General features: G+C 38.1%; 3 protein-coding genes across 8 annotated transcripts in view; 1 reads left to right on the top strand and 2 right to left on the bottom strand.

Annotated features, from left to right (window-relative positions):
- LOC105197501 (cadherin-87A) overlaps window positions 1-18,820 on the top strand; it is a 216,313-nt gene extending 197,493 nt beyond the window's left edge. For all 4 annotated transcript variants that reach the window (XM_011163907.3, XM_039445780.1, XM_039445781.1 and 1 more), the window contains exons 7-29: window positions 989-1,123; window positions 4,974-5,166; window positions 7,752-8,062; window positions 8,675-8,830; window positions 9,864-10,051; window positions 10,140-10,302; window positions 10,531-10,969; window positions 11,205-11,396; window positions 11,724-11,977; window positions 12,373-12,505; window positions 12,581-12,796; window positions 13,129-13,428; window positions 13,534-13,778; window positions 14,044-14,337; window positions 14,474-14,671; window positions 14,736-14,958; window positions 15,187-15,731; window positions 15,885-16,060; window positions 16,172-16,307; window positions 16,438-16,562; window positions 16,634-16,735; window positions 16,808-17,021; window positions 17,265-18,820. In XM_011163907.3, the coding sequence (XP_011162209.1) occupies window positions 989-1,123; window positions 4,974-5,166; window positions 7,752-8,062; window positions 8,675-8,830; window positions 9,864-10,051; window positions 10,140-10,302; window positions 10,531-10,969; window positions 11,205-11,396; window positions 11,724-11,977; window positions 12,373-12,505; window positions 12,581-12,796; window positions 13,129-13,428; window positions 13,534-13,778; window positions 14,044-14,337; window positions 14,474-14,671; window positions 14,736-14,958; window positions 15,187-15,731; window positions 15,885-16,060; window positions 16,172-16,307; window positions 16,438-16,562; window positions 16,634-16,735; window positions 16,808-17,021; window positions 17,265-17,381 (5,055 nt within the window). In that variant the 3' untranslated portion in view covers window positions 17,382-18,820. The remainder of the gene's footprint in view (window positions 1-988; window positions 1,124-4,973; window positions 5,167-7,751; window positions 8,063-8,674; window positions 8,831-9,863; window positions 10,052-10,139; window positions 10,303-10,530; window positions 10,970-11,204; window positions 11,397-11,723; window positions 11,978-12,372; window positions 12,506-12,580; window positions 12,797-13,128; window positions 13,429-13,533; window positions 13,779-14,043; window positions 14,338-14,473; window positions 14,672-14,735; window positions 14,959-15,186; window positions 15,732-15,884; window positions 16,061-16,171; window positions 16,308-16,437; window positions 16,563-16,633; window positions 16,736-16,807; window positions 17,022-17,264) is intronic.
- The window catches only part of LOC105197502 (ribonuclease P protein subunit rpr2), a 33,395-nt gene extending 13,510 nt beyond the window's left edge, over window positions 1-19,885 (bottom strand). Inside the window, exons 1-4 of one of the 2 annotated variants that reach the window (XM_039445785.1) lie at window positions 19,747-19,885; window positions 19,613-19,674; window positions 19,407-19,455; window positions 5,702-5,743 (exon numbers count right to left, since the gene is read on the bottom strand). In XM_039445785.1, the coding sequence (XP_039301719.1) occupies window positions 5,702-5,743; window positions 19,407-19,455; window positions 19,613-19,674; window positions 19,747-19,750 (157 nt within the window). In that variant the 5' untranslated portion in view covers window positions 19,751-19,885. Of the gene's footprint in view, window positions 1-5,701; window positions 5,744-18,740; window positions 19,275-19,363; window positions 19,456-19,612; window positions 19,675-19,746 lie in introns of those variants that run through there. The other variant, XM_011163908.3, reaches the window with a different exon arrangement.
- On the bottom strand, window positions 19,747-22,789 carry LOC105197499. Of its 2 annotated transcripts, XM_011163906.3 has the most exons (4): window positions 22,280-22,787; window positions 20,951-21,132; window positions 20,617-20,848; window positions 19,747-20,113 (listed from the first exon to the last, which is right to left on the bottom strand). In XM_011163906.3, the coding sequence occupies exons 1-4, from the start codon at window positions 22,487-22,489 to the stop codon at window positions 20,105-20,107; spliced, it is 633 nt and encodes a 210-aa protein (XP_011162208.2). In that variant the 5' UTR covers window positions 22,490-22,787; the 3' UTR covers window positions 19,747-20,104. The 2 variants fall into 2 exon arrangements, with proteins under 2 accessions (XP_011162208.2, XP_011162207.2); XM_011163905.3 differs by lacking the exon at window positions 19,747-20,113 and having other exon boundaries at window positions 20,536-20,848; window positions 22,280-22,789.
- Between the last annotated feature and the right edge of the window lie 484 nt (window positions 22,790-23,273).

Genomic DNA, 23,273 nt, shown 5'->3' with positions numbered 1-23,273 from the left:
GACGCGCCGCGGGATATTAGTACGTATAACGCACCGCACCCTACGTCATATCCGCTCGATAAATTCCCGGTCGGAGCCGTTAGGCGCGACCAATAAAACCGTAAAACCTTTTAACTAATGGCCCGCCGGCTTTACGGCGGCAAACTTTAATGCCTCCCCCGTTTTCGTTTATACGCGCGAAACGCGACGCCGCTGGCCGGACAACGCGATTGCGTCCAGTCATTAAGCGTAACTAATGTTTGCAGCGCTCAGGATACCGCGGCGGCGCGCGAATCATCCGCGAAACCGGAATCAACGGCGAAATTTTCCATTAACGATTCGCGGCACCGATAGCGCTGATGCGATAACTGAACCGCTCGGAGCAAATACGAGAGATTTGCCAGAAATTTATTATAAATTGGAGGCCCGCGCGCTCATTCGCGTTTATTATTTTCGACGCGATTTTCGTCGATTTTCGTTTAACGTGATTTATTTGGAATTCACCGTATCATCTCCTTTTATCTCTTTCTCTCTCTCTTTCTCTTTTCTTTTTCCTCTTCATGTATTGCACATGAAATGACATGAATTTTTATTTTGTAATTTTTTTAATTTCCGGATTTTCCCCATATTAATATTTTTCATTTGGCTGAAAGAGTGACACGTGAAAATTATGTTCAACAATTTTCAAATTTCCTGCGCGCTTTAAAACCAATGCGATTTTATAATTTTGCAACTCTCTACGCGGCTTCGACGAAACGTTCATGCGGGCGTTTCACAGGAGCTCCAACGTAGCGACAAGACGCCATAACTTTTAGATGGATGCTCAATATGATGACAAATCGATTAATTAACGTTGGACGCTCGCTCAAATCCCGTGAGTAGATACTTGCCGGAGGTAAATTCCGGCTCCGTGCGTCGCGTCGCTCGAAATCGCGAATATGCCAGGCGATCGACCGTACTTATCGCGATAATTTCACGCGAACGATGTGACGGCCAACTTTTGTTGCAGTTCCTGGATGCTTGCGAGAAGTTCGGCATCGTCAACGTCGAGAGGAGCCAGAACACGTATGTGGGCGCCCTGGTGCTGCGGCAAGCCCTCGACTACCGGGAGAGACCTTTCTATCAGCTGCTGCTACGAGCAAGCGTGAGTACCTATCCTCTCGGGAAAGATTTCTAATAGCAAGACTAATTGTAAGAATAGTTTTGACGCGCTTAATCATATTGCAACCTTATGTAATATAGAAACAAAGTAATTTTAAGATGTGATCTGTAATTTCCATTCATCGAATTAAATAAGACTGACTTATTATTTTGAGACCAGAGTAACACACGTAAATTTCAACTTATATATTCTACATTTAGAATAAAAATTTATTGCTGTCATATTTCACGATGATTAATTGGTAGGAGATCGCGAACGAGCGCTTTCTCGTGCATTACGCGACTAACGAATCCGCGGAAACTCAGCAGCCTTTGCTTACGTGTGTACAGTCCTCATGGACCTTTTGGCTGCGGGACGAAGTATTTTTGGTACTTGCGAAGCGAGTAGCTCATTGTAGCCCTTCGTGATATTTTGTAAAACAAAAATTCTTGAAATATTCCTCGGAGCAATGTATTGTCAAATCAAGAGATTCGCGAAATTTCCGTCGTCTAATTTAAATCTGTCCGAGCAAATTTAGTGGTACAGCAAAGATCGCTTTATTCTAGATATATAAAAATGTTTTCGTTTCTTCATCAAACATTCTGCTCTCAATAATAATTATGATTGTTCCTATAACAATCATATCTTATGATAGCATTAAATCCAGAAATGTTCTCTATGGGTGTAACTCTTCCCTTTCCCCCGTCTTTCTCCTTTCCTCAGTTCTCCCTCAATTCGAGGATTGATTCTAATTATGCGCACCGCGAAGGAGAACCAAGCACCGGCCCGTTTCTCGCAAACGCGCCGACTAAACCCGTCCGTAACGGGATGCGCAACCATAACAACCGAGATTGCGGGCGAATTCGGAATACGGGCGAAATTTGCGAACTAACGAGAACGCGGGAATGACGTGCGTCAGGCGGACCTGCATGCATGTCTGTGTCGACCAGGTTGGTTTAAACACCAGCCGACCGTTCAGTGGCGAAACGAGCGATTCTCGCGGCAACGTTAATTAACAGTCGAACGTTTCTCGATAATTACGCCTATGACGACGTTTAAACAACAACCCTTTCTCTCTCTCAATCTCTCTCTCTCTCTCTCCCTTTGTCTCCTCTTGTGAGCGCATGTTATTCTACCGTTCCTTTAACAAATATATCTGTTACATATCAAATATGATTTTCTTTTAATTCCTTTTTCACGTATACAGCATCAGGCGCCGATTGGATCGAAGCGCTTTCCTCCGAGAAGAGAGAAAGGCTTCGTATTATTTAAAATGAACTCCGCGAGCTCCGACGAGCGTGAAGAACACTATCGAGTTTACGTGACTTCAAAGGGTTTACAGATAAAAGGCAGACGCGGCAGCGGCGGGCCCGGTGCCCGGAAATCGGAAACCTCGGTTACCCTTTGATTCAACGTCGACGTCGTTCTCCGATACGTTAAAATACACTGTAAACACACGTGGGAAAGGTCTGAGCCCGCCGGCACCCCGTACCAGCGAAAAAAGGGCCACCGCGTGATTTACTATGCGTTTTCGTGCGCGAAACCGTACCCACCGTAAAGCGGCAAACATTGAGCTCATTTAGGTCTTGCACCGCGCACGTATGTATGGTATGTACGTGCTCGTGTGATCGATGCGATTTTCCCCGCCCGTACATCGATACCGCGGTATTTTCCTTTCGCCGCAATATCTGAGGAATATAGCGCGAAATTGAAGAAAAACAGTAAATATTTGCTCGCCGTACGGGCGCGTACGAGCAATGTAATGGAGCGTTTTCTCATCGCGCATTTAGCGTTAAACACGATCTGATCCTCGTCTCTCGTCGACGTTGCGCCGCAATCCTTGCATCAGACGCGCCTGGGGAAATGATAAAAGAAAAAAAAAGAGGGGGGGACGTTGGCGGTTGTAGCGACTGAACGAATGAGTCTCTTCTTATCTCTTTGAATTAAATATTTTTTGCGCAAGACTATATACGCTAAGACTATATACGCTTTATAATCCAAAATATGAAAAGTATTATTAGAGCCCGATCGAAAAAATTTTTTTTTAATTTTGCCCGAAATCGGAAACGAAAACCGAAACCTTCGTGGAAATGCTAAAGAGGTCGTGTACAGACGCGCGCATATATATATAATATCGGACACTTCTTTCTTCGTAAATTTTATCAATATATATTTAATTATTGGCACAATAAACAAATATATGTAATTAATGAAACAATATCATATTTAATTATCATTCTAATATTACAATTTTATTATCACAATTAGTAGTCTGTTACGCACTATCGGTTTTACGATCATATCATCTCTCAATAATAACAAAATTTCAAAACACAAAATAAAAGCAATAAATCAACCGGCTCGTATTTGTAAGAACAATGTAGTAAAATATAGGCCAATAAACGAGCATTTGGATGTAAATATAAATGATTTATTTGTATAATACTCCGTTAAGAAAAAGCGTTTCAAATTGGCTGCATCAGTAACTGATATAAAGTATTATAAGAAAACAAATAAATAAAATAAAAATATTTTCAAATAAGCCTTTGAAAAGTAGAAAATAAACACTTCACATTAAATAAATTTTAATAAATGCTTTGTACCATAGCTTTTATTGCACTCCCAGTATTGTTCCGAGTTACTTCTGTTATTTCGGCTACGTCATCGAAATTTCTTTTCAATTTCGACCGAAACCGAAATCAAACCGAAGCTTCAATTTTTATCATTCAGTTTCAGAAATTCAATTTTTAGAAACTGGCTGTAATCGAAACCGAAATCGAATTTTTGTACTCTAAGTATTATATTCCGATCTCGAGAAGAGAAGATTATCCTAGCCGTTCAGTTCGTCATGAATTCGCAGTTCGGAATTTAAAACTGGTCGATCCGAAAAAAATCGTCAAAATGTTCTTACAGTCAAACACGCGGAATTGACGGATTTTTCTCTCGATAATCGGGGATTCCCCAGGGGCGACGAGGATTAATTAATCAACGTCGCGCGCGCACCAACATGGGACATCATCCTCACGTATGCGAGATAAAGAGATAATTGCGGTTACTTGCGACACTTGGTGTGCTCGCGAACGAGGAGAGCGAACGAGCGCTTTCTGTGTGAGAGCGGTGGAGATTGATTTTAATTACGCGTTCTCTCCGGAAGCGACCGAAGTGCCGTTCCCTTTACTATGCAAGAAGATGGTCTCGTTCGCGATAGCGCGCATAATTACAAGCGGCGAAACGAACGGACGCGTAAATTACAACTGAAATCTCGTGGACTCATCGTGAAATGAATCGACGCAACGAGAGCTCGTTTTAAAATTTTATGCTTTTTTTATTTCAAAGAAATTTTTTTTTTTTTTTAAATAATAGAACGCGCTCGCAAATCTCAACCGTCAATACAAATGTATCTACAAACCGACGATTTTACGCGTTTGAATGCGTTTCGTTCTTGGAACGGATGAGCCCAAATCCCGCATTCACAAACCGAACGTAATCTCGAAAAATACGTCTTGAAATTTATCAGAATATGTTGCGGTGGAAAATAAATAAAATCAGAGCAAGTTGCAATAAATTTAAAATATCTAATTCTCGAATTTCTCCTCCGTTCTCGATGTTACTGAAGCACGATTAGACGGGGATAAATTTTAGGAGATAATTTTCCTCCGTAATCCCGTTATCCTATATTAATTTCTGTGATCGATGAATCTACGTTTTCAAGAAATGTGAAGCAACGCGAGAGAAATGGGAAGAGGAATAAAATTAAGAATGAGGAGATTCACGATTGCGAGAGAGTCGTATGTGTCCGAACCTTTCAACCAGACAAAAGCCGACGACTCGAACGTGCGAATTTTATCTGCAGGACGGCCTGAACAATGGAACTACTGGCGTCGAGATCAAGGTGGCGGACATTCAGAACAGCCCGCCGGAATTCTTGGACTCTCTAACAGGCGTAGTGCGCGAGGACGATCCCATCGGGACCCTCGTAATGACCGTGAAGGCCCGAGACGGCGATAGAGGCATGCCGCGGAAGATGATTTACGAATTGGTCACCAGTGAGTGTTCTTCCTCATTTCTCATTTAAACAAAGATAATAGTAACGTTAGACGTACAATTTGGTTTGTACTTACAATCAGTATAATGCTATCTTTACGGAAAGAACTCTCTAAAGTTAAACCGTTGAAATCTTTCTGATTTGCAGTGCTATGCTTATAATTGTGATCAATTAAATCATCACACTCATTATCAGAGAAAAAAGTCATATCCGCAACTAGAAATTTGAGGACAAATAGCGCCTCAACTATGTATTATGAAGTTATAATAAAAACAATAAATAAGTTATATGAACTTGTTAGATAAGAAAATACAACATTCGTCAGATATAACTACAGAAAAATTTAATAGTAACACAAATATAGGTAACGAAAAAATCGAGTCTGTTGAGATTTGAATGTTTGTTAATGTCGTTTTAGTAAGACATTTACTTATTAGTAAAATAAAATTCTTGAAAATGATGAAAAATGCATATAAATTATGTAGACAAGTTACATGATAATTGATTATTGTACAAAATTTCATTATTTCACTCACCAGTAGTAGTAGCAGCAGTCGACATTGCCTCACAAACGTCATCTGAAAAAGAAATATATTTATATTATATATAGGCTTACTTTGTCATCAACTTTCTATATTTTACTTTATGGAATATCTGTTATATTACTTTTCCACGTTTTATCTATCACAGAAATTTTCTTGCGATTATACAATGAAAAATATAATACATACATACACGTACATACTTTATAATATATATATGTGATAACATTTTAACAAATTATCGAATGATAATATCTATCAAGGTGCTTTATTCATCATACAATATTTTAATAGCGTATTTGGAAAATGAAGTAGAGAATCCTAACACCAAAATGTCAAGGCTGCAATAGTTTTTTAATTATAATCGATCAAATATAACCAATAACATCGCATTCAGTGCTCAGCCTCTATTTCTAGCATCATAGATACTAGGCTTGAATCATCAATTTACGTGCTTTTCAGTTATATAGTCTGTTTGAAAATGAGTTTAGTTCTTGTCAGTAAAAGTAATGCAGTTGACAGAAATAAAAATTACTGGTGTTGCGTTTCATTTCTTCCACCAGTAAAACCAGTAGATGATTCCAAATAGTCCAAAACGTCATAATAATTTTCAAGTTTAAAATTGTGGACATTTTAATGTTATCGTAAGCTTGTAGTAGAATTGCAGAAATCTTTCGCAACTTCCATACAATGCTACAATGTTTCAATGGAAGGTTTATGCAATGTTTCTTTAATCTTTTAGTGCTGAGTTATAAGTTATTCTAGCTTTCACTTTTTATAACAAATATAATATTAATCATCAATACGTTTGTTTTAAAAAGTGAAGGTTAGAATGATACCAATCCATATAGTACTGAAAAATTGCAGAAACGTATTGCACGAACTTTACATTAAAACATTGTTGTAAAATTGCATGGAAGCTGCGAAAGATTTCTGCAATGTTACAAATTTGCAGTAACGTTGAAATGTCCGCAATTTTAAAATTGAAATTAATTTTTCTGACGTTCTGGACCATTTGGGATCACTTCGATCGTCTATGGTTTTACTGAGGGAAGAAACGAAACGCAGTACCAGTAATTTTAACTTCTGCCAACTGCATTACTTTTACTGGCAATAACCAAACTTATTTTCGAACAGAGGGAAATTGTTGCAGTAATAATATTTTTTTTAGCGTTTAGTACTACTTTATTTAGTACTACTTAGTACTATTTAGTACTACTTAGAAATTATTTTGTTATCTCTCAATGCAATGATTATTCACTGTCTTAATGATTCCGACTAAGAAGATACTCTCTTTAACCGGAAGTAATATCATATGCTGATTAATATAATTGTAAATATGTCGAAATCAGACTATTTGCTGTCTTTCAATAAATACACCGATTCTTTTAGAGAGAGCAGATTTTGCTGAAATATCTAAACGTTTAGCTAAATACAGAAATGAGAATAATTTTATTAGTAGTCTACCAAAATAATTATGTAGAACGCAGCAAACTGATTGTTAGAATGCCTAAACATTTTACAGCATTGTTTATTATGCTTGAGCGTTCCACACAATTATTTGACGGACTAATAAAATTGCCACAGAGATCTGAGTTTGTAGATATTTTAGGAAAACCGTTCCATGTAGTTCTCATTGCTCTCTAAATTTGAATCAGTACAAACCTATTAATTTGCAGCGCTATAGTTATAACTGTAATCATCAGTAATTATTCTTGTCTGTCGATAATTAAAAGAGGAATACTCTCACTGATCGAAATCAGTGTATCATTGAAACCCATATGTACGTATGTATATATATCACTAGTTATAAATAGAGCACTGAAATCAGGCTATTCACTGTCTTTCAGTACGTGACACATTGATTCCAATGTAGAAAGCTTTAACATGTAAAACGCAAAATTTGGAGTTGAAGATTCATGAATTCTGGTAAAATCGGACTCGATGAGATTACAAAGTTAATTGCGCGGATACGAGCTTCTTCTCGCGCGACACTAAAAGGCTTTCACATCACGAATGTCGAATGTGTCCGTCTTCCTCGCAGACCCGTTCGATTATTTCCTGCTGGACGACGACACGGGCGAGCTGAGGACGGCGAAGCCGCTGGACAGAGAGGCGCTGGAGAACTCGACGGGCGTGCTCACGCTAATCGTGAAGGCCCGCGAGCTAATCGACGGCATACCTGGCAACGACAAATTGACCGTGTCGACGGCCGAGGCGACCGTGACGATTAAGGACGTCAACGACGAGCCGCCCACGTTCAATCGGCGCGAGTACAACATCGAGATCCCGGAGAACGTGCCGGACGGCACGCCGTTGCCGCATTTGGACATGACGGTGAAAGATCCGGACGTGGTGAGTGCAAACAGGACCGATTCATTACCGTAGATATTACCTAGCTGACGCCGCGCGCTCGATCACTCGAACGCGGAGACGAGAATGATGGTAATACTGGCACCCGCAGCATCCGCGTCCGCGCGCGCAGTCAATAATCCGATAAACGTCCACCGCCATCGCCGAAAAATCAAGGATTAATTCGGCACACGCGATAAACGCCTGTTAATGTATATTTAGCATTTATTAATTTTACATTAATGTATTCGGTTTTTTTTTTGTTAAGCTCCCGCGGCTGTATGCTCCGGGGCAACAATAGCGAGCGATCGAAAAGGCAGTGGCGGCGCGCGGCGATTCGGTTATTAAATGTTCGCGCATTAATGGTAGTGCAAAATGGAACGGCGGAGGATAAATAATTCATGACGCACTGTAAAGCTCCGATCAAATATAATTATTAATTAGTATTTTGTCGCAGTCGTATTGATCGTACTTGTTAAACGTGCAATGTTTACGCGTTGTTCCGCGCGCAACACTAGTCTCGTCGTCTCGCTCTTTCGGCCGCGAGAGAAATCGATCCCGCGCACGTATCGCGGATGAGACTAAGACCATGGACGATTTTTTTTCCTTTTTAAGGGCTTAAACTCCGTGTTCTCCTTGCGACTGGAGGATATAACGGGCGCGTTCACCGTGGAGCCTGTCCTGGCGACCGGCAGCACATCCGTGAACATCCGCGTTACGAACGGCTCACTCGATTACGAGAACCCTAATCAGCGGAAATTCATTATCCTGGTAAGTCAGCTGGAAGAATTTACCTCTCTCAATTAGTTTTTACGGACGCCGTTGAATAAATTAAACCGATTCGCCTCTTTAGAAAAATTTTTCTCTGTCCAGAAGTATTTTAATAAATAAGAATTAATATGAGATGTAAAACGTAACGTGATTCTGACAAGATAAAATTCATTTGTCCGTTAATAATTATCTCGCCTCTTCGAAAAAGTTTTTCTTTATCCAGAAGTGATTTAAAATAAATAAGAATTAATATGAGATGTAAAACGTCATGTGATTCTAACAAAATAAAATGTATACGTCTATTAATTACATTAATAATTATTCTCATTTACAATTTAGTAAAAAGTTCATCAAGATATAAAAGCGTCCTCTGTTTTTCTCTCCAAGGCAATTTAAGAATGTATCGTACATATAATTTCTGCACAATATAATAAATAAAATTTGGAAATGTGTTTAATATTAACACTTCAAATAAACTATATATATATATATATATATGAAAATTGTGTAAATTTATAGTTTTATTTAATAACATTTTTTTTATTTGCTTACTCTATTTGTTACAAAAAATTAAATTATTTTTCAAAATATTAAGAAAAATATCTCAATTTTTTTGTACAGTACTTTAAGTATTGAAGATGATTTATACAAAGTTTTATTGTGATTGTCTGTTTAATTATTTTGTAAATAAATAAATAAATTTTGTTTATTTTACTCCACATTGCAGTAAAACTACATAAATCATCTGGATTATTTAAAGTACTTAAATTATAAGATTTTTTCATTATTTTATTGTTAATTATATTTTCATTAGAGCACACGTGTACTCTTTATTGAAATAATTTTTTATAGAGATAGAAAATGGCCGCCAAATTTTTTCTACTACTTTTAAATGCAATACAAAACAACCTATAATTTTTTTCATAATTGTCTTAATGTTTTGAGAAATGTACATATACATCCTGAATTGCACGAGCCGATAACGGCACGCGAGAATTGCGCGAAAAATAAACGTGGCGATTATCGTTACCAGGTCATCGCCGAGGAGGTTCATACAAATCCGAAGCTCTCGTCCACGGCGACGGTAACGATCTCCATCACGGATGCAAACGACAACGCTCCTTCCTTCGGGAGCCCCACGTATACGGCTACGGTGTCCGAGACGGCGGCCCCGGGGAGCCCAATTATAACGATTACGGCGAAGGATCGCGACAGCGGACGGTAAGGGCTCGTTAAGCACGCGCTTTGTGCTACGAGACATCAAAGCGCGTTCACCCTTCATTTACGTTGCGATTCTCTGTGCCTGCAGCTTCGGCACCGCCGGCATAGTCTACCAATTACTTGGCCAGGGTGCGGAGCACTTTGCGATCGACAAGAAAACCGGCACCATCACCGTCGCGCCCTGCCCGACACCCGGCACGTCGCCCTGCCTGGATTACGAGCAACAGACGGAGTATTTCCTCACTTACAAGGTACCTTCATCATCACGATACTAACCAAAGCCTGATAATATCATCATTAATTGATAATATTATTAAACTAAAAAACGAAAATAATTAATAATCCGATTTTGTGATCCGGTTAAATTTGTATTACGGAAAGTTTCATTCTCAGGCACACATTTTTATTTTTCAACATCTAGTATTTTTAATGGTGCAAAAGATGAGCAAAAATTTTATAAACATCTTATTTTTTTTTAGGCAACGGATGACAACGGGGAAGGACAGACAACGAGCGTTTCGTTGCGCATCAGTCTAGTAGACGCAAACGATAGTCCTCCGCGCTTCTTACAAGACAAGTATCGCGCGGTGGTGGACGAGGGAGCCGAGAAATTCGAGCCCGAGCTAAAAGTGCAGGCGCGCGACAAGGACAAGACGTCCAAGATCACGTATGCTCTGGTGGGCGGTAATGAGCTCGGCTTGTTCGCTGTCGATCCGGACACCGGCGAGATCACCGTTAAGAGCCCGGTCGACATGACCAACGCCACTCACGACTGGATCGCCCTGACGATACAGGCGAGCGATGGTATATTCGTCGACTCCGCGCTCGTCAACATCACCGTACGCGACGTTAACAACAATGCGCCCATGTTCCCGCACGACATATACACGGCCAGCATCGCGGAGATATCGCCGATTGGTATGTATCTGAATCACGCTTAGATGATGATCGCGCAATTACGAGCAATCTCGCGGATGTAATCAGGGTCGCCGGATATGGGACATATCTGCTTTGAACGATACCGAAAGAAGAACTTGCGTTCTCACTCTGAGAGGCATCTGATTATTATTCATCAAATTATTTAAGTTATAAAAAAGTAATTAGTATTAGTAATACTAATACTAATTTGTATTAATTGCATTTAACTTTCTAGGAACTGTGGTAGAGGAAGTGACCGCGACGGATGCCGATAGCGGAGTCAATTCGGAGTTGGTGTATAGAATACAGAAAGGAGCTTTCGACGACTTCGCCATAAACGAAACCACCGGCGTCGTCACGGTGTCCCGAAAATTGGACTACGACGAGAAGAACACGTATCACGTAGAAGTCATAGCATTCGACAAAGGTAACATTATTATCACAAATTATTTAAAAAATATTAAGTAATGAAATATTCGCAACATTCGCATTAATGTCCAATTAGAGTAACAAGTCACAATAACGTCAAAATGACATAAAAAATGAAACATAATTGATAAAAAAGTGATTTTTAACAATTATTTTGAAACCATTTTGATGTCATGATGACTTGTTGTTGCGCCTAGGATACTCGCTCTGTATAAAGGCTGAACCAAATTTTTTACTTTGCAGAAAGAAGTTTAAGGTGCCGTTAAAATTGTTGCAATTGACTCGAATCCTCATTCATTTCTACGACTGTCGTGTTTTATTTTAGGAACGCCGAGTTTGACTGGAACGACAACGCTAATGATCGAGGTGGAGAACAGCAATGACAAGGCCCCGTATTTTACGCCCGAAACGCAGCGAGCCGAAGTTACGGAGGACACGCCAATCGGCACCGTTTTCACAACATTGAAAGCCACCGATCCGGATAGCACGAATCTTGATGCTTTGAACTTTGCCATTTCCGAGCCAATCACCGCTATTGACAGAAATGGCCAACGTGTCAACGACAGCAAGTCTTTTAAGGTACGAGAAAAGTTTTCAACTCCCGTTTCGAAAATCTTTTGGTTCACATAAGTTCGCATTTCGTTACATACAGAGAAATTACTTTTATATGTGCAGTAAACGTATACTATTTATATATTTTTTTGTAACAAATCTATACTTTCAAATTTTGTACGTAAATCTATAATTAATATGTTTGATCAAATGTGTATTTTATAAAGCATATAATTTATACCTGATATACTGTATTATTATTTTTAGTATTTTATTTTCGTATCTAGCTTTGCAGCAAACAAGATGACGTCTAATGATGTCTCTAACGTCAATAAGACATTATTTAAATGTCATTTGATGTCATCTTGTTTACTGAGTTATTTTTTTATTTTTTATCACATTTATTCGTTTTTTTTTTGTAGGACTTCTTTGCAGTCGATCGCACTACCGGACAAGTTTCCGTCGTTCGGGCCTTGGATCGTGATATCGCGGCGACGGTAAGCGTTACCATCGTCGTAAGCGATACCACGGCACCCACATTGCAACAGGGACGAGGTAGATAATACATTTAAAAAAAAAAATGATACAAAATATTCTTTGTCATTTGTGGCATCATATAAATTTCAACAGGCAAACTGGTAGTTACTATCATCGACGTGAACCACATGGCGCCGGAATTTCTGAAACCGTGGACTCGAGAAAACCCGCGGTATCTGATAGAGATGCAAGAGGAGCAACCCACAGGCGCTGTCGTGGGTGCTTTCACGGCAACGGACGCTGATAGTAACATAGCGGGATACGCCATCGATCCGCCGAGTCCTTACTTCAATATTGATAATATTACCGGTAAGTTGCTCGAATCCCATGTCAGTTTCATGCAAGCATGTACCGAAAGTCACTGTCGAAAATCAATTTGCTTACTAAAGCAGCACTTTACTATACGTGACGTTTCAAGGAAATCTTGAAATAATTTATGTGTAAATAGAAAATGTTTAAATATAAATCTTTTAATTTATTAATCCATATTAATACTTATTCCTTGCAACAAGCAATGAACAATCAAAGTAATAGAAATAATTGATAATAAATCGGATAATCCCTAATAATTTCATGCAAGACACCAAATCATTTTTTTTATATCAGGAAGAGTGTTTCGAATGTGGTACCTTTGTTCACAGGAATTGTAAGAACCAGTCAGGTAATTGATTACGAAGAAACAAAGCAATTGGAATTCACAGTGGTTGGTTACGACTCCGGAGTGCCTCAACTTTCTGCGACTGCAAAAGTTACCGTTACCGTGATCAACGTAAACGATCAGGATCCGAAGTTTGAAAAGGAGCTGTATAACGCGTCGGTGAAGGAGAACTCTCCACCTGGCACTCGCGTTACTGTCGTGAAAGCTACAGACGGTGATGAAGGACCTTTCGGCGATGTCAGCTATAGTTTGATTGGCGAACATGCAGCTGACTTTAATATCGGTAAGCTAGCAAACGCATCGTACAGGTTGTAAAACAAATAGAACTAAATAAATTGAATATTTTTTAAAATTTTTCAATATTCACACGATCTCGCGCAATTTTTAGGGCATGAAACCGGAGAAATCACCGTGGGTGGTGCTACAGTTCTCGACAGAGAAGTGACACCAGAAATCACCATAACGGTGATGGCCAGCGACGGCGCCCATATAAATTCTCGACGAAGCACCACCGTGCCAGTGGTTGTCAAGTTAATTGACGAAAATGATAACAGACCGATATTCTCGCAACACAGCTACAGAGCTTCCGTCGCAGAGAATTTATCCGTTAATCCACCGGCACCTATCTTGCAGGTATTATCTAAAATTGAATAATTTCAAAATAATAACTAATGTCATAAATAGAAAAATAGAATTTTTTCAATTAATTAAGTTTGCTGAATATAAAAAATGTTCAAAAAAATTATATAAAACTTGAAGTCAATTTTTTCAGAGAAAAAATTTCGATAGAAGTTATATTTTCGATGTTTAATTTACAACATTCCTTGTCAAAATTTTAGTATTTTAAATTAACAAAATTTATTATGGTAACATTGACCTATTTATAATATTCTTTAAGGTACGAGCGGTAGATCAAGACGAAGGGACAAACGGCGAGGTCTGGTACACAATCATCAACGGGAACGAGAACGAATCATTTTCGCTAAATCGCGAAACGGGCATCCTGTACCCTGCGGCCGCCCTCCTCGGCAGAGCAGGTTCTTACAGGATTGAGGTTGAGGCACGCGATGGCGCCGGAAGTGGTCCACATTCGGACAGATGTTACGTCGACATAAGAGTCACGCCTGTGAATCAGCATAAACCGCAGTTTGTCATGCCGGAATTGACAAATGCGACCGTGGAAGTGCCGGAAGTACGTACATACGAAGAAAAATAATATTTCCTGTTTGTCGAAATAATAAAAGAGAGCTTATAAAGATTTTTGTCAAGTCAAACTAATTGTAAAATATATGAAATATCAATGATATTAATAGACAGTCAATTTTCAGAATGCAGGTGTGCCAAATTATCTAATATTAACTGTAAAAGCGATTGATCGAGATCCTGGCGAAAACGGCCGTGTTAGCTATCACTTGAAAGTCGGCAATAGAAACGTTCAGGAAACTGAAGAATTTTCTATAGACCAAGAGACTGGCGAACTTCGATCGAAGATCATCCTTGACCGCGAGATCAAGAGCAAATTTGAAGTGAGTAACACATTAAATCATTATCTAATGAAATAACTCGAGTTCTATGTACATTTTCTTTTAGCTCGTTCTCGTGGCGGCCGATCATGGCAGTCCTACGGCATACGAGACATTGCGTCTGTTAACAGTTCAATTAGTCGATACGAACGATAACGTACCGCAATTTTACGAGGGGTATAATTTCCATGTGTCCGAGAATCGACCGAAGGATTACTTCATTGGCAAAGTTACAGCGGAGGATAAAGACGAAGGCAGACACGCCAAAGTTTACTATTATATAGAAGCAGGTAAATATACAAATGATATACCTGAAATAATATTTATATACTATAGGTATATCTTTTTTATAATTTTTTAACGAATAAAACTATTTTTCCATAAAAGTTTAATAGAAAAATTATTTATATTACAAATATGTAAAATTATTTATCTTTTTGCAATATTTCAATTTTCAATAATATGTTTTCATAATTAAAGATTCGGATATTTTACGAATGTATTGCTTATTATTTTAGGAAACGAAGGATACGCCTTTTACATGGACAAATCTGACGGCAGTATCTACGCGAATAAATCGTTTGATCGCGAGACGAGAGATAAATATGTTCTCTCTATTCTCGCGTCCAATGATCCCGATCTTTACATCAATCCCACGCAATCTGGTCGACCGTTAACTCACAATCCAGAGCATGGACACGTGAATGTGACGATAACTGTGCTGGATGAGAATGATAATCCGCCAATCTTCGAGCGCAACGATTATTACGCCGGCGTGAATTCCATGGCGAATATAAATGACTTCGTAACTAAAGTCACTGCGTCCGACTTGGACGTTGGCGACAACGGGACTCTCCATTACTACGTCGCCAGCGCAAATCTTTACAAATATGGTTCGGAAAAGCCGAGCGGTTCGATAGTGCCGAGCCCGTTCAACGTTACGCAGGACGGCAAACTTGTTACGAGCGGATACATGGCGGAATACAATCAAGATAGATTTATTGTCGAAGTCATTGCCAAAGAGACGGCCATTCCGGAAAGATACGCGATGACCCGAGTTCATGTAAGCTTTCTACAATTTCTATCATAATTTAATATATAATACTAGTATTATTAACGTTACTATTAGTACATTGATTTCTCGTATGATACAATTGTTAAATTAAATATCTGTCTTTATTTCGCGATTTTAATGGAAGTTTTATTTTTTCTCAAGGTCTGGGTATTCGAGCCATCCCAACTAATACGAGTTATATTGTCCCGGCCCCCGGAGGAAGTGAATAGCGAGCGCGATGAGATTGTTTCGGAACTATCTAACGCCACGCAAAGCAGAGTTGTAGTAGACGATATCAGATATCACGTTGACGCTTCTGGACATATCCGCAGAGAATGGTAATTGCACGCGAATTTAATTGTCATAAATTTTTCTATCATTATATATATATGTATGTATGTATGTATGTATATCGTATACAATCTGTATGAAATTATTTATTTTTTTAGGTGTGATATGTATTTGCACGTCGTTGAACCGAAAACTCAAACCATCGCGCCGATACCTCACGTACTTAAAGTTATAGATGCGAAATACGATTTCTTGAAGCACTACTACGCCGGGTTTGCCATAGAAAATGTTGTGGTGAGTATTGAGATTTAAGATTGTAAAATTCAAAATATAATAGTAAACTACGTAAAATAAGTCTTTTTGAAATAAAAAAACGTAACATTGTTAAAATTACTAAAATATATCTAATTTATGATTATTTCAGCCCGCATACGCTGGAGTTCAAGAGGAACCGTTTGATCCTGCACTCGCTGCTTTAATAGCTCTCTTAGTTGTCTTACTAGTAGGCGCGGTCACTGTTACAGTAGTTTGTTGCTGTTTACGCCATTGGTAAGAATCAATGGCTCCAGATATATTCTCACACACACACATCCAATTTATTTACGTCAATGATGTTTCAGGGTAATAACTGTGCCAAATGATATACGTAAGAAGGACGGCCTAATTAAGAAACAGATCATCGACGAATTAAATACGACGGAGAATCCTTTATGGATCGAGCAGTAAGTCACGTTTCTCGCGCACGTGCGACCTTATGCATGATATATAACGAAGCACATTTTTCTTGATTGTAGAAAATTGAAGCTCTATGAGGAGCAGGAGTTAACGATGCAAGTGTTCAGCGAGCCCGAGGGCGGCCTCGGCGGCGAAAGACGCGGCAGTGGCGTAAGCGTCGGCATGGGTGACACGTCCCAAGATAACACTTACGCAACCATCCAGCATCCATTGCCTACGAACAGGCATCGTCCGACCACGCCAGATTACACGACGCTTCCAGGAAATCACAATGTAAGCCGAGTAAAGAGCTAATGAGCATTATAAATCACGAGACCTCGTTACACTGACAGACTTAACTCTGATTAGTGATTCTCTCTCTCTGAGATCATAGTTTTAGCCATAATATGAGTTCTGGAAATTACGATAATCATAAAAAGTCATTCGTCATGTTTAGACGATGTCAGTGTGATTAATCTCCGGGTTATGAAACATAATTTCTAAATACACAATTTAATTCATTCAATTATATTTTAGTTATACGAATCGGCAATGGGTTTTCAAGGATCAACATTCCAGCCTTCCCCTAACGTGATGCCGCAATTGACAGTCGATCGCGACGGTCAGCCCCAGTTCGTTTCGGGGCTAATATAAATCAGCTCTGATACACGGGCACATGCTCAGCCCATCCTCTCCTCCCTCCCCCTTTCTATCTCTAAATAAGCTCCGTCGCCGTACGTTGTACCTCTTTGTCCGCGGCTCTTTTTCATTGCACGCGCCTCTTCGGAGCGTACTTCGGGCGACTCGCATGCACACACCTCTTTGACAATAACCGAGTTAAATATTGGTCGGGTTTGTCCTGCGAGTAGACGCGTGTACGAGAAGAGCGACACGACATGATACCAAACACGAGACACGACATTCGCGAGATCCGCCCTCTCTCACTAGCGTGACTTTTGCCATTTTCAGTTCAGACTCTTCCGAGCGAGAGCTTGCGAAAGGACTCATGATGAAGAGTGACGACGAACGACACAGTCAATATTACTGGAGTAATTAATCCCTGTAGCTGGTGTGTGCATGTATATATGTGTGCGTTGCCAACCTGGGGTCCCGTCTGATTTTATCGTTAGAACTACTTTTTAGAAGAATCAAAAAAAGCAAGAAGAAAAGGAGAGAAAAATATAAGCTAGATAAAATAGATACTGTGAGATAACTCGACACGACCGAAGCTTGGCACGACAGATATATGTATATAAGTGAATGTGTAGATTCCGTCCAGCCCAGTTTTCGTATTATTTCCTCGTTAGTTTAATATTTATGCGTTTCCGAGGTACGTACATACGCGTTCGAATCGCGAACGCATCATGTACGGCCGTTTTACAACGATCACTGCCACATTTCTGGGCATCCACGCGATGCGGTTGTTGTATCCAGTAAAGAAATAATCGCGCCATTGTTGCAGCACGCCCAATGGAACGTTTGTAATCAAGATATAGCGCGTATATAATTTCTAAGTATCGTGTTAGTTTCGTTCTAGCGTATTTATTTAAGATAGCATATTTTTAAAACGACTGATAACTTTTTCTTTCCGATTAAACTGTGATTTGATTGCGCCCGAGTATGAGTGCGATGATTTAACTCGTAATGATTTTGCACACGAGTCGCTGGCGGTGGGCGGACATAGTCATATCATAGTTAGATGAAGTAATGACGCTCGCAGCGAATTCCAGTGTCACTGCGGCGAAATGATCTTGCCTTCGAGAAATCATTGTCGACTTTACACTTTAATAGCGCGACTCCACAAACCGTCCTCGGCTGAGAACACAGAAATCGTGACCTTCGAGAATTCCCTGCGGATGCCACTTTCCGTAAAAAAAAAAAACGTATCGCAACTACTCGATAACAGCAGTAACTTAACTTACGACCGAGTTATTTCTAAGAACATTTAATGTAAAACTATTATCGGTATCATGATATTACTAGATGGTTATGAATATTCCAGTTAGCAAAATATCTGTTTTATTAATTACAAATTTATTGTAATATTGTAACATATTTTATGTAAGTCATTAATAAAAAATATTCGTACACCAGACCTTAGGCTAGTCTGTAAAATGGACCTGTGTTCAAGATCAACTAGTTTTTTCTGTTTGCATTTTAATTGATGTTTTCAAATCTAATCAACTTATAGGATTTCTAAGAGAATGTTCAGTTTGTTGTTTTAATTTAGTTTGTTCTTTTAACTCAGTTTGTTGTTTTAATTCAGTTTGTTCTTTTAGTTTCTCAGGAGTGTCTCCAGAGTCAGGTTTTTGAAGGGTTTCTTTTGATTTTGGTTTAAAATATAATGTTTCAACAACTGATTCTGGCTGATCGAGCCACAATTTGTATCCTTTTTTTGTAGGATACCTCTTAGTGTACATCATACAAGTTAAGCATGTCCATTTGATACCCTTTATAGGCTTCGACACCAATCTGACTCTGGCTGTCTCTCCAGGAATAAGTGGACCTCGACAATATTTGCATATAGTTCTCTTCAAATTTGGTTCCCTAAGACAACAGGAATCATTAATACAACTCCCATAAATAATTCTTTCTTGTTCTTTTCAAGACAATTGATGGGTCATTTAGAAACTTACATGCGTATTTGTGCTTTGTTACAACAAGCCTGTATATTCTTACCGAAATAAGACGCCGCAACTCGATTTTTTAACGCCATCAAACGACTAGCCTGTGATGAAATGTTAAATAACAATATATGTGTCCTGTAGTTTTAGGTTATTTTACAAGGTAAAAAGAAACTGTTATAATAAGTGAATATCTCTAATTGAAGGTAAGTGAATATCTCTAATTGAAGAAAGGAGGATAAATTTCATAATTATTCATACCTGATATAAATAATTTACTCTATGTAAAGTGTCTTTCTGAGGACAAAGTTGGTTCTTGTTTTCTGTAAACACATGTATATATAAATGTTTGAAACGATAAATATAGAAAAATATTTTAGTAATATTAAACTCACTCATTATAAAATCTGTTATTTATTGTTCCAACTTGGATCAGTAATTAGCAACTCAAAAATTTATATTGTTGAACTATACAAAGCGCGTCAATCGTGACAAGTTTTCGATGCTACAGCCAACAGTTTTAAGGTTAGGCTGGATCAGTTTGGTTAAGTTAGATCGCATCCATGTGAGATTGTTTAAAGCAAAGATTGATTTCATTTTTTTTCAATGCTTTATTACACAATTCTCTATTACAAAAATATGTATAAAAATTCGCAAAGACTAGTTTTTTCAGTTCTAACACCTTTGTTATATTATAACTGCAAATCGTCAGGCAACTCTTCAGTAATAAAAACACTGTTCATGGAATTTTTACTATTGTTTCTAAAAAAGAGAAAAGAGTAACTTGATAACTTAAATCGCTTCATATATTAACAATGAATAAACATTATGTATTTAAATTTTAAGAATAAAAATGTAAATGAACTCTAAATTTATATTTGTTTTCCCTGGTGAAAATATTCTCAGATTTTCATACAAATTATAACATTTTTCAAAAATACTAAGAACATCTTTTTTTAGCATTTTTTTTAGAATTTCTGTACAATTTCATATTTTAGAAAATTTCTAAATTTTCTTTAAACTTCGCATATATGACACATTTTGAGAAAAAAATGTAACTTTCTAAAAAATTTAATTTGTAAAGAAAATCAGAAAAAATTTTCATCAGAATTTTAATTGATATTTTTATTATTAATCATATTATCAATCATATTGTATAGATATTTCGTTTCTTTTTCATGTTGTAAAAAATATAGAAATTATCTCCTCAATACTTTTGTAATTTGTTTCGAATGATTTGATTCTTGAACAGATGCTTCACTTACATATGATCCTCTTGCATTAAGAATCTCTGATTGTAGAACTGATTTTAGACTTTTGATCACAGGTGTCGCGATACCTTTGATAACCGGATTGACGGAATTACCATTACAATTATCTGAATCTCTGGACTTAGCCTTGCACTTCCACGTCAAGTTCGGTGTGAACTCGACTTCTACATCAGGCAACTCTTCAGTAATAAAAACACTGTCGCTTATGGAAGTTTGACTATTGTTTCTAAAAAAGAGAAAAGCGTAAAATGGGTATGTAGAAATGATTTCTCTATTAGGAAATCTAAAACATGAATTAAAGTGTAAGGCATAAGCAATGATAAAGTACTGTGAATGGTTTTCCTGCTCACTGCTATCCTCTTCATAATGATAACCAAATTCTGCTAAAACGATGTCTAAATTGTTGCACTGCTCCTTCAAATCTTCATACATCGCCTGTGATTCCTGAAGGAATCGATCTGTCTCGTCCAAAGATGATTCCAATTCAGAATTAAATTTCTCCACTGCATCCTGTCGTAATTAATTACACACTCTGCATAACTAATTAATTATTTTAGAATTTCTTTATAGCAAAATATATTACTCATGATATTTTTTTATATATTAATTATAATACTGTACATTTATGATCAATAATTATACATCATAATACAACAGTATTAATGTTTCATAATAGAAGCATGCCAATTCATAATGCTTTCAAACAAAATTATAAATAAATGATAATTTTTAAGATCTCATGGTAAATTAGAAATATCTCATAGTAAATTAGAAAATCATAATTAATCCTTTGAAGTTAAAAAATTTTAAAATTGTCAAAATTGTAACACAGTTACTGAAGTGGGATTTATTTAATTTAAACTAAAAAGGATTAATTAATTTCTTAAGAAATTAAAATTACATAACTTATGTAAAAAGGAATGAACACTGAGTTTATTTTAATAAAGATAATTCAAGAGTTATAATTATTACTCTGAACACATTGTTTTCAGTACCTTCCCCACACATGTTTACGACACTTCCAAGTTAACTTTTTTCCTGCTTTTACAAGTATAAAAAATTCTGCAGTAACTTTCACATACACTTCTGTAGAAAGAATGTGTATGGTTGCCTAGATGGCATACAATATTTACAAAAGATTTAAAAATATTTACAAAACTTGTATAAAATGCTATAAATATTAATTTTTTTACTTACCACAAATGTTATATAAAATGCATAGTCCATATTTTAAACCATATTTTGAGCAAAAATTTCATTTTTTCGTGTATATAAAATATAAAATATTTATATAATATACAAAAAAATTAAATAATATATTTATAGATATATAAATGTTCATACTTATAAATTTAAAATGTTCATAAATATATAAATGTTCATATCAGTAAATGTTTATTTACATATATTTATATATATAAATGTTCAGATCATTAAATGTTCAATTAATTACAGTGCTCTTGGTTTCTCAAAGAAAAGAAACTCACAGGGCAAAATAATTGAAGTACGTGTAAACAAGATGCAGACCCTCCGTCAAAGTTAAATAATTATTTATATACATTGCTTTGTACTGGTTTAAATGATTTTTATTTTTCGCGTAAAGAAGCGGTCGACGCTTCGTAGCATCAGGAAACGCGATCTCCCAGGAGGTACTTACTCCGGTACTTCGGATGATCTCCCACATCTCCTCCAAGCAGGCATTGGTCTCGGCCGTGCGCTCGGCGTAGCCGCCAACGAGAAGGTGCGGCGTTCTCCAGGTCGTTCTCCAGGTTTCGGTGAGCCTCTCGATGCCCTCGTCTATCTCGCGCGTTTTACGCCGCAGCCTGTCAAAGTAATTCTGGCACGACGCGAACGAAGTCTTCTCCATCTTTTGCCGAAAAGCGACAATCGACAATTGACACAACGTCCAAACAGTCCAAACTCCAAACGTGACAATAACCGCCAACGGCGCCAACTTTTTACGTCACACACTCACACCTCTTTTTTCTCTCTCACTCTAACGCGTAGTTATATATCTGTTTCATTTAAAGTGTAGAAGGTGCAGCGTAGTGCTATCGCGAGGACCAAATCGTGAAAAGCTTCTTACCCTTTTTTTTTTGTTTTGTGTATCCCAAGACACGCGTATTGAGCCTAGCCGAACAGCTATTGTAGTTAAACAACGCAGGAGCTTCTTACTTCTTCGGTTACAGGTTAAACCTTTGAAAAGCACGTTACTCGCGACTATTGGCACACCTGGCGAAGGGAGCGCCGAGCGCGTGTATGTATGTAATTCAAAATTTTTCCTAACGACTTTCGCGCGACTGACTGATTCGTCGCAATATACCGATGATTAATTTAGGCGAACGCAATGAGGACGAGGCGCGAATACTGAATTGTAGGGACGAATAAATAATAGATACGAGTACAAATTGACTCACCGCTTGCCGCTGGTGGCTCCGTCCAGCTCCGTCTCGGCCGCACCTCTCGAACATCCGAGATCCAAGATCCTCCTCTTGATTCACACTTGGCACGAACGCGAGACACTTCGCTTTCGACACTCCCCGTACTCACGCCCGTCGAAAACTCGAGATACGAGGCAATGGAGAGGATGCGAAACACGATTGAAACGCGACACGACTTCGCATCATGCATCGTATCACACACGTTGGTAC

The sequence above is a fragment of the Solenopsis invicta genome, chromosome 2 (genome assembly GCF_016802725.1).
Source record: "Solenopsis invicta isolate M01_SB chromosome 2, UNIL_Sinv_3.0, whole genome shotgun sequence".
NCBI classification, from domain to species: domain Eukaryota; kingdom Metazoa; phylum Arthropoda; class Insecta; order Hymenoptera; family Formicidae; genus Solenopsis; species Solenopsis invicta.
The sequence above is the reverse complement of the archived record's forward strand: the minus strand, read 5'-3'. Positions and strand labels throughout refer to the sequence as shown.